Raw genomic sequence first — 9634 nt, 5'->3', positions numbered from 1 at the left:
ACTTATCTGTTCTTAATGGTTTAGATTTGAATCGCAAGCAAAACTTAATACTATTGATTCAAATCTACCTAAGTTATTAATTCCATTAAATATTAATTTCTAAAATTGGCTTCCAGGACTGTATGGCGAGGCACATGACCTTCTTGGATATGGGAGCAACCACCACCGCCTAGACAAAGCCTTTTAAGGAAAGCTAATATTTAATTTCCTTAAATAACTCTAGGTTAACCAAAAAGAACAATCGAATCACAAATTGGAAAAAGAAGAAACACAAACTCGAAAAACTAGATCTAATTGCCTCTTGTATTTAGAATTCTTACAAAGAAAATAACTAGTATGATGCGGAAGAAAATTACTAGTTATACCTTCTCTTTGTAAGCTAATGACCTCGAGATCTTCTGCAGTATTCCTCGCCTCGCCTTGGACGTCGTGTGGGCGACGATCCTCCAAGATGAACACCACCCAAAAAAGCTTCTCCTCCTTGTAATATTCGGCCACCACCACCACAATAGAAAAGAGAGCAAAGGGAGAAAAGAGGGAGAGAGGGGCCGACCACCAAGAGATCACCAAGCAAAAGAATAAGAGTTGTATCTCATGAAGCCCCCTCACCCCTTCTTTTATATTACTTGCCCAAGGCAAATAAGGAAAAACTTTTTACAAAAAATAAAATCATCCAAGAGTTTTTCCTTTTTCCTTTTTATTTTTCCTTGTCTTTCCTCTTGATTGAATCAATCACCAATTTTAATTTTGTGATGATTTTAATTAATTTTAATATGGCCGACCACTTGCTTGGGCACCAAGCAAGGTGGCCGGCCACCTCATCAAGGGGAAAAAGGAAATATTTTTTTTATAAAATTTTACAAGCTCTCTTTCCTAAAGTAGGAGTTAAAAAAAAGAAAGTTCTAAAATTTAAAATCATGTTTTAAAATTTAAAACTTCTCTTACAAAATTTCCTTTTTTAACATAATGATAGAAAATTTTAATTTTAAAACTTTTCTTCCTTTTTTTCTTAAACCATGAGGATGGTTAAAAAAGGAAAGTTTTAAAACTTTTAAAACTCTCTATTAAAACATGTGGCCAAATTCAAATAAGGAAAGCTTTTAAAATTAAAATATCTCTTTTAAAACTTATAATTTTCTACAAAAAGAAGATTTTAAAAATTCAAAAACAACCCTTCTTGTTTGAATATTGTGGTCGGCCCCTTCATGCTTGGTCACCAAGCAAAGGACCGGCCCCTATAGAAGAGGATGTGGCCGGCCCTTGCTTGGTCACCAAGCATTGGACCGGCCCACTTCTTGGACACCAAGAAGAGCCTTTCATTTGGATGGACTTGAGGCTATAATGAGGCTACGACAGGGACCTAGAGGAGAAATTGATTTTGGTCTTCCGATGAGCTTGAGTATCCCGTGCTCGCCCCGAACACACAACTCAAGTTCATCGATAATAACTCATTCCACTAGAGAGTTATTATCGCACTACCGCACCAATCCCAAATTACATTATGCGCTCCTTCTTATCATGAGTGTGTTAGTCTCCCTATGTTTAAGATTACGAATGCCCACTAATTAAGTAAGTTACTGACAACTCACTTAATTAATATCTAGCTCCAAGAGTAGTACCACTCAACTTCATTGTCATATCGGACTAAATCCACCTGCAGGGTTTAACATGGCAATCCTTATGAGCTCCTCTTGGGGACATTCTCAACCTAGATAACTAGGACACAGATTTCTTCTATAATCAACAACACACACTATAAGTAATATCATTTCCCAACTTATCGGACATATTGATTTATCGAGCTAAACCTCACCCTTTGATAAGTCAAAGAAATAAATATTAAATATATGTTCTTGTTATTATATTAGGATTAAGAGCACACACTTCCATAATAACTAAGGTCTAGTTCTTTTACTAGGTCAGTACAAAAAGAACTTACCTAAATGGTCCTACTCAATACACTTAAAGTGTATCAGTGTAATTTATTAGTCAAGATAAACTAATACTTAATTACACTATGACTATTCTGATGGTTTATTTATTTCCATCTTAGTCGTGAGCAACTGTTTATAATTTATAGAGAACCGACAACATGATCTCCTGAGTGTGACACCACACTCCATGTTATCTACTTTATAAATTAATTGAACAATTACATTTAACAAATAAATGCAGATATTGACCAATGTGATTCTTTTATTTCAAAAATAAATGTTTACAAAAGCTAGACTTTTAGTATACACTCCAACAAAATGATGTGTTAACAGTAATAAGTTATGCAGTTTGGGTTCGAAATCACACAAAATGGAATCACTTTCTAACTAAACAAGAGAGGAGAACTAATTAGAGATGAAGAAAAGTTATAAGAAGACCAAGAGTTCAAGCTGGAATCTGGTAATGCAGTAAGGAATATAGTTCCTGAAATGTGGGTGGCTATACCAATTTGAGCTTTCTGATCAGGAAACAAGTGAATTCAAGCTTGCATTAATTTGATGCTTAATGGAACAATCTAGAGGGATTATAGATCAAAGCTTGATTTGAAGTATTAAGGAGATTATAAATCAAAACAATGTAAAGACACAGAGTTTTAGAATTTGTTTGGATGTTTAAGCTGAGATGGAATCCAAATAATATCCTTGAAGATAAATAGAGAAGTAGAAACCATTCTGATCAGTATGTTTTGCAGAGTTTTCAGCAATGAACTTTGGTCTCCTCAATTCTCAACCATGTGTGATTCAATCAACAACAACTCACTGGATTCAGAAATCAAAGTTCAGTAGCTAATGATTTCTGTGTTAATGGACTTGTTAGTGAGGTTAGAATCAAATGAAATAGCAGTTGTAAGGAAGTTCAATGGAGTTAGAAATTTCAGTAACTATGAAAATCATTTCTGTGCCATTTTGGAAAATCAATTATGACAAGCTAGAGTTGCTGAAATCGGAAAATTTTTGGAGGATGAATTGATATGGATCTTAAGAAGCTAGATGAAAAGGAATTGAAATATTTTTGGTGGCTAAATGATAATTAGTTGACACGAAGTTAGGAAGCTATGCAGATATTCAGAAATCTGTACCTAGCTATGTTGATTGGAGTATATAGCCATCTGCTCACTCAAAAATTGAAAGCTAGCTATTTGTAGAGTCTTGTTAAATGATGATCTTGCTTCTCCATAGTTTACAAGATTTTTAGACTGAGAATTCAATATAAATCAGAAATACAAAACAGAAACTGAAAACCTATTCTGTAGTTTGTGTCTGGTTACTGAATTTGTAGCTAGTGGGAGTTCAAATTCGAGCTGAATTTTTCTGCCACTATTTAGATTTGAAGAGTATTTAATTGGTACCAGTCATGAACATAAGTTTCTGAAGAACAGATGCAGAATTCTTAAATAAAACAGAATGTAGTAAGGAAAAGGTGAAACAGAAGCAAGTCAGATTTTGAAACAAATTAGGAATTGGAAGCTGAAACTGTCGATTAGAACTTCTGTATCCAATAGTTAGACTAAGCTTCAAATTTGTAATTAAATTTTGTTCAAGCTCGAATTAAGGAAATTTGTTAGCAAAATGATCGAAGAATTGAAATGAAGTAGCTTGAGTTTAAAGGGATATCAGTAGTAAGCTTCAATGCAGAAATTGCAGAGTTGCAGAATCTAAAAATTGAAGCGAAATCAGAAATAAAATTGGAAATCAATGGTGAAGATAATTGAAAATATGAAGGAATAATAGGTTCATGAGCTAATGAATAAATAAAATAATTGGAAAAGAAATTTGAGGTCAATTTTTGGAACTGGAAATATTTAAGATAGAACAAGCAGCATTGCTTCAATGCTGAGTAGTGCAGATTTGTGCCAAATTCTATAAAGGCTGAGAATTGAAGTAAAAAAAAAGTATACTTTAATTGAGAGTAAATTAAATGTTTTTCTAGGCTCATAACTAAGGGAATCAAGCTCAGAAATTTGAGAACATGGAAAGAAAGAAATCAACCTGCACTGTATAGAGTTTCTGAAATAAGTTTACTGAAATAGACTGAAAACTGAAATGTGGGAGATGTATTTTGAGGTGAGAAAGAAAGAAGAGAAGTAGGGGAGAGTAGCCTGAATCCAGTCATATAGCATGCTCTTGTACCCATATCTTCCACTAGCATTTGAACTAATTCTTTCTATCTTTGTTTGCTTTTAATTAAAACTCCGAGTATAGTTGTTCATACCTTTTCTACCTTTATAAGGTGATTGATATTCATGATCATAGTGGAGAATATAAGATAAGCAAGCATATGGTAGTACAAGAAGCATGAGTAGCTTGAGTGCCCTCTATCATAGATCACATTTTGAATTAGAATGAGAGCCACAAAAATCTTTATCTTGTGAGAGTAGAGTGCTATCATTTTCAATTCGTTCATGAAAGATGGAAATTAGTATGTTGGTAATCGAGAATTAAATGTGATGTCCATGAATGCTTGAGTTTTGGAATTTGACAATCTTAGATACTTTTCCTTTTCTATTCTCTAATCATGTTGAGAAATGTGTTTAGGGGGGTAGAATTAAAGTAGATTCTTTAGACTTCTTGACTGGCATGAAACATGCAAGAATAAGTGTGAGGGCTTTTGATAGATGACTTATTGGGCACATCATATTGATAGCTATTGTATAATTTTTTGGGAGCTAATGTTTTGATAAATCAAATTGTTAGGCGGATTTACAAATCATAGAATATTTGAAGTTGATTTCGTTTATTGCTTTATATTCATGATTTTTGCTTCGTTTTTGTAGGAACTTAATGGGATTTATGGAGTAAGGGATTTGAGCTTATTTGAGGAGGTGTTGGGTTTGTGTAACTAAGAAGAGTAGCTAAGACCATGTAAACCAGCTAGACCCAAGCCATGTGACCCAATCTAATGTGATCAACCACTGTTGAACCCGAACCAAACACTGTTCACTGGTTCGACGTAGAGTTTAAAATGCGAAGCCGGCATGGTGAACAATGGCTTGTGCTACTGTTCACTGTGCCATTTTCGCGATCTTCACACGACGATGCAAGTTTCGTTCCACATTCTAGATCTGAGATCCAATTCCATCATCGGCGGCAAGTTCAAAGCCATCCGGCGATCAGTGATCAAGGAGCTAGGGCGCAACAGAGGGAGTTTCCCTGTTCATGATTTTGAATTCCGCAATCATCATCCAGTCGTAGATTAGAGGGTGTTTCCCCGATTTGATGCTTCCATCGTCAAATGAAGGTGCCGACGGAGTTTTCTCGATTCTCCCGATTCCATTTCATCTTCGCATTCATCCGCGACTTCAGAATCTATCTGAACAAGTGATTCCGAATTTCATTCCCCTATTCTTCGCACGCTGCTAAATTCAGTCAATTGCGAGCTTGAAGGGAGTTCTCCGGGAGCTATGAACGACGTCTGAGTTAGCATGGAGTTCATAATCTCGCTACCGATTGCTTGAAGGGAGTTTTCTAATGATGTTTCTGTGTGGCGACAGAGAGAAGGGAGAAGATTGATGAACTTAGTTTGTGGAATGTTTACTTAACCTAGATCCTGGATTTAATTCTTAGATCTAATGCTAGAAATTGTTTTCTGTTTCATATCATCACAACCCCATTAGATTCTGACAATGACAAGTAATTGCAGCTAGAAATTTTGTTTTAGTATTTCATTTGAGTTTGCAATTCAATTGCTCATCCGTTTGATTCTGTGCTTAAGTTTAAGATCCGTTTTATTGCATCTGAAACTTTGATGATGAAGTTGAGTTTAGCAATGTTATGGCAATAATTTTGCATATCTACTTGTAAGACTGATCAAGCTTAATAAGAGTAGCATTTGGGTGACATAAGAATTTTAAGCTAGGGATTGATAAATTTCACTTTCAAACAGAAAATCCAAACAAAAGAATTTTGTATCTGGAATTTACACACATTTTCTAATTATCCTTAGAAAATATAACTCGGGACTCTGGACTACATCTTTTTTTATTGAGTTTTAATAGTTTCCGATCTTTATTAATTTTGATATGCCTAGTAGCATCTGAAAAGGACCACATCAGACATCCAGATTGTTAGGGATGTAAATGAACTAAACGGTACGCGAGCTATTCGGAGCTCGATTCGGTAAAAAGCTCGTTCGAGTTCGTTCGTTTATCTTATCGAGCCGAGCTCAAGCTCGATTTTGAGCTCGACAGTTTTATCGAGCCAAGCTCGAGCTTAAGGATATTCAGCTCATGAGCTCGCGAACATGTTCGTTTATAGACTCGTGAGTCAAAAAAACGAGCCTTAAAATGAGACTTAAATCGAGCCAAAAAATGAGCTCTAAAACGAGCCAAAAAAACGAACTCTAAAACGAGCCAAAGAAAAAGCCTGAGCTCGCTTAACGAGTCAGGCTCGTTAACTTTGATAATCGAACTAATAACGAGCCGAGCTCGAACTGTTCGCGAGCTTGATAATTCTAAAACGAGCCGAGCTCGAGTCTTGTGATAAAAGCTCGATTCGAGCTCGAGCCGAGCTCGAGCCCGAATATAACTTAAACGAGCCGAGCTCGAGCCTAATACTATTCGATTCTGTTCGGCTCGTTTACATCCCTACAGATTGTCATCCAGGTACTCACGGTTCAAAACTCAGCTATGACGTATTTATAAGAATTTTTCTCTAAATGGGGGTGTAACTAAAAGATGTTGAGCTTCTGAACTGTCTGTCGCGTACACTTTCCGATTTATCCTGTTGACTGATAGAAAATTTTCGTAAGACTAGATCGACCCTAAAAAATAATCAATGAATCTAACTGAAATTATCATTTTTAGTAATGATTTATAAGCGTCGTTTTGATGGCATAATTTGGGACGTCCTGTTCATTGTTATTTTTATTTTTATTTTCATTGAATTAATTTTTATATTAAATTTCTTTGGACCAAATTATTCCATCACTGCGCTAACCCCGTTGAACGACTTCGTTCAGGTCTCCGCGCAATGTCGTTTTTGCCTTATTTCTCCAAATCTTGAAGTTGGAATCTATCCCGATTCGTGGCCGCGTGGAAGTCCAAGTGGCTCCGCACTGGAGGATTGAAGAAATGAGGGTTGGAGAATTTCCACACGTCCAGCCAATTGTCGCTCGGTGGCGAAGGGAAGGAAGATCCGAGAAAAATGAGGATCTAGCGATAGAAAAATAACATCTCCAGTTGTTGCGATTGATTACGTATGCATCATCTAGAAGCCGTGTGACTGACTAATGGGCTTGCGGTGGTTCGACTCCACAGCCGTCAACACCACCGTAGCGATCAAAAGCGCGGAGCTTTAATTCTTGCTTTCCGTCCATCGTTCCTCTTCCTCTCCTCTCGCAGCTCACTCATGGTCCCTGATCTGTTCCAGGACGAATCCTCCGTCCTCAGCAGCCATTTCACCTTCTCTAATCCGAAACCGCGCAGAGGCGGCGATGGGGGAGACGGTAGGGACGGAAGCGATTACATGGCGTGGGCTGAAAGAATCAAAGCCAATCGCGGCGGGTACTTCGACCGATCCCACGGCCGCAGCGTCGGCGCGTGGACCCGGAGAAGTACCGCGACGCCGTTGATGAGCAGCAGCTCCCCGCGATACGTCAGGCACGGGTGGTTGTCGGCGGATCAGGCCGAGGACGACGATGGCTACGGGACTTCCTCGCCGACGCTGTGGAAGAACTCCGGTAATTCTCCCACGTGGCACGGCAGGCGCGCGGGCCCCACGGCGAGAGCTCAGGAGATCGCTCGGTACCGGCAGGAGATGCTGGAGCTGGTGAGGGGGCTGCCGGAGTCGGAGTACGAGCTGTCGTTGAGGGACATGGTGGAGGATCGAGGACTGCTGGTGGAAGGAAAAGAGAGTAAAGATGAAGGGGAGGAGAAGAGCAAGATGCAGGGGAAACAGAGCACGGCGGCGACTGGGGGTCTCCTTCTCGGGATGCGCTTCCCCTTTTCTGTCGGAGATCGGAGGAAGCGGCTGAACAAGAGCGGTTTGGGCGGAATCGGAAGCAGCAGCACCAGCAGCAACAGCTCCACCGGCAGCAGCACCAGCAGCTCCACCACCGCCGCCGCCGCCATCACCGCCTACAGCAGAAGCAGAAACAAACAGTACTGTTCTTTCTCAACTCTCAAAATCTAGTAAATAATCTTGCATCTTCCAAAACAACCACTGAAAATCTTGCGCTGGATTCCAGGAGAACGGGCAACTGCTACTGTTTCTTCCAGAGGAACGCAGCTGGAGACATGGATTGAAGGAGCTCCCTGTTTGACTGTTGGATGCCATGATTATGGCTGTAAGTTCTTAGGTGTTTTGCCTTATAGAGGCAAGTATTGTGAGCTTAAAATGATATGTAAAATAATGTAGAAATTATCAAAGAAAAAGTTGCATCAGTGGCACAGTTTGAGCATCAATTCATAGTTTCAGACATCTATCTTTCAGAAACCCAATCGAATCAGCAAGAAGTTCGATCGATCTATGCTAGAGAGCACTATAACCCGGAGCTAAATAGCCACAATTAAATCGACAAAAGGTTTAGACAAACTTGTAGTTTATTGATTCCAAACTGATTTGCAAATCAAAGTAAACTTAGATAGAGCTGAAGTTGCCAACTAGCTTCTAAAAGGAACCAAAGGACAGGAAGACAGGGCGAGGAGGTTAAGGATTGTAATATCTTAGAATTTCATTCAATTATCTAATTATCGCACGAGTAAGTAGTGCTAAAATAATCCCATGAACGCTAACTACCCCAACATAAGTTTAGGGAATGATCGAATGGAAATTTGTGATAAGGCTAAAATAGGATACAACTTAAACTTGAGAATAAGGCTTTAATACCTTTATTATATAGGGTTCCACCAAAATGGAAGATTGGATAACGAAAATGGAAGGTTTTTACACCTCAACCAATTTGTTTTGGTTCCAAAATCCATTGTATCATCCTTTTAGATCAATTAGGATACATCAACGAATAAGAGAAGGATAAATAGTTGTAATGGGACAATAATACTTATTAATTGTGGTCAAGTTTAACCATATTATTTTGATATATTAAAAGTGTAGATAATTATAATAATAGTGTATATTGTAGTAAAAGTTGATTATGCTCATCCCAAGTATCACTTATAGTCCGTTCTTAAGTTATGTGAAAGGAGGTAAATCATAAGGTCAATTTATAGCCGACTGCTAAGTTGCTAAAAAATAACTTTGAGGGAGATAATAATAGTGTATGATATAGATATGTCCTGATGGCAAAATAGTAATTAGGAGGGGGAGGAGGGGTAATTTCGTGATTCCACTATGTAGGCCATTAAGGAGAAGGAAGTGGGACTGTTGGGGAGGGGGCTTCCGCGTTTTTTCTCTCCGCCACTACCAAGAAGAGGGAGGCCACTTCCTCCACCTCCGGCGCTGGCGCCTGTCACATCCGACGCCGACAGCTCTCTCTTTCCCTCTCTCCTTCCTTCTCCACGCCGGCAACCTCACGCATGCCTCCACTCCGCTACCTCCTTTCCTTCCTCCTCTCTTCTCGACACGGACGCTGTCAGGGAGAGACCAGTGACACCGTCGGTCGGACACGTCGCCACCACCTCCTCCCTCGTCGTCGGCGAGCCATCTCTTTCTCTCGCTCTCTCTCTCTCTCTCTTTCTTCCTTC

The 9634-nt window shown here is 39.0% G+C and overlaps 1 protein-coding gene across 1 annotated transcript; it reads left to right on the top strand.

Annotated features, from left to right (window-relative positions):
- Positions 1–7205: 7205 nt before the first annotated feature.
- Positions 7206–8395, top strand: LOC122052725. The gene is made up of 2 exons (XM_042614400.1): positions 7206–8092; positions 8179–8395. The coding sequence occupies exons 1-2, from the start codon at positions 7341–7343 to the stop codon at positions 8234–8236; spliced, it is 810 nt and encodes a 269-aa protein (XP_042470334.1). The 5' UTR covers positions 7206–7340; the 3' UTR covers positions 8237–8395.
- Positions 8396–9634: the final 1239 nt, after the last annotated feature.

This window comes from Zingiber officinale, chromosome 3A (assembly GCF_018446385.1).
Source record: "Zingiber officinale cultivar Zhangliang chromosome 3A, Zo_v1.1, whole genome shotgun sequence".
Classification (NCBI taxonomy): Eukaryota; Viridiplantae; Streptophyta; class Magnoliopsida; order Zingiberales; family Zingiberaceae; genus Zingiber; species Zingiber officinale.
Note: the sequence above shows the minus strand (reverse complement) of the source record. Positions and strands in the feature narration are given on the sequence as shown.

Excerpts from the sequence above, each read along its gene's own strand:
- LOC122052725 (XM_042614400.1), top strand. The coding sequence starts at position 7,341 with ATGGTCCCTGATCTGTTCCAGGACGAATCCTCCGTCCTCAGCAGCCAT. Across the intron at positions 8,093-8,178 it reads AGCAGAAGCAGAAACAAACA|GAGAACGGGCAACTGCTACT; the intron begins GTACTGTTCTTT and ends GCTGGATTCCAG.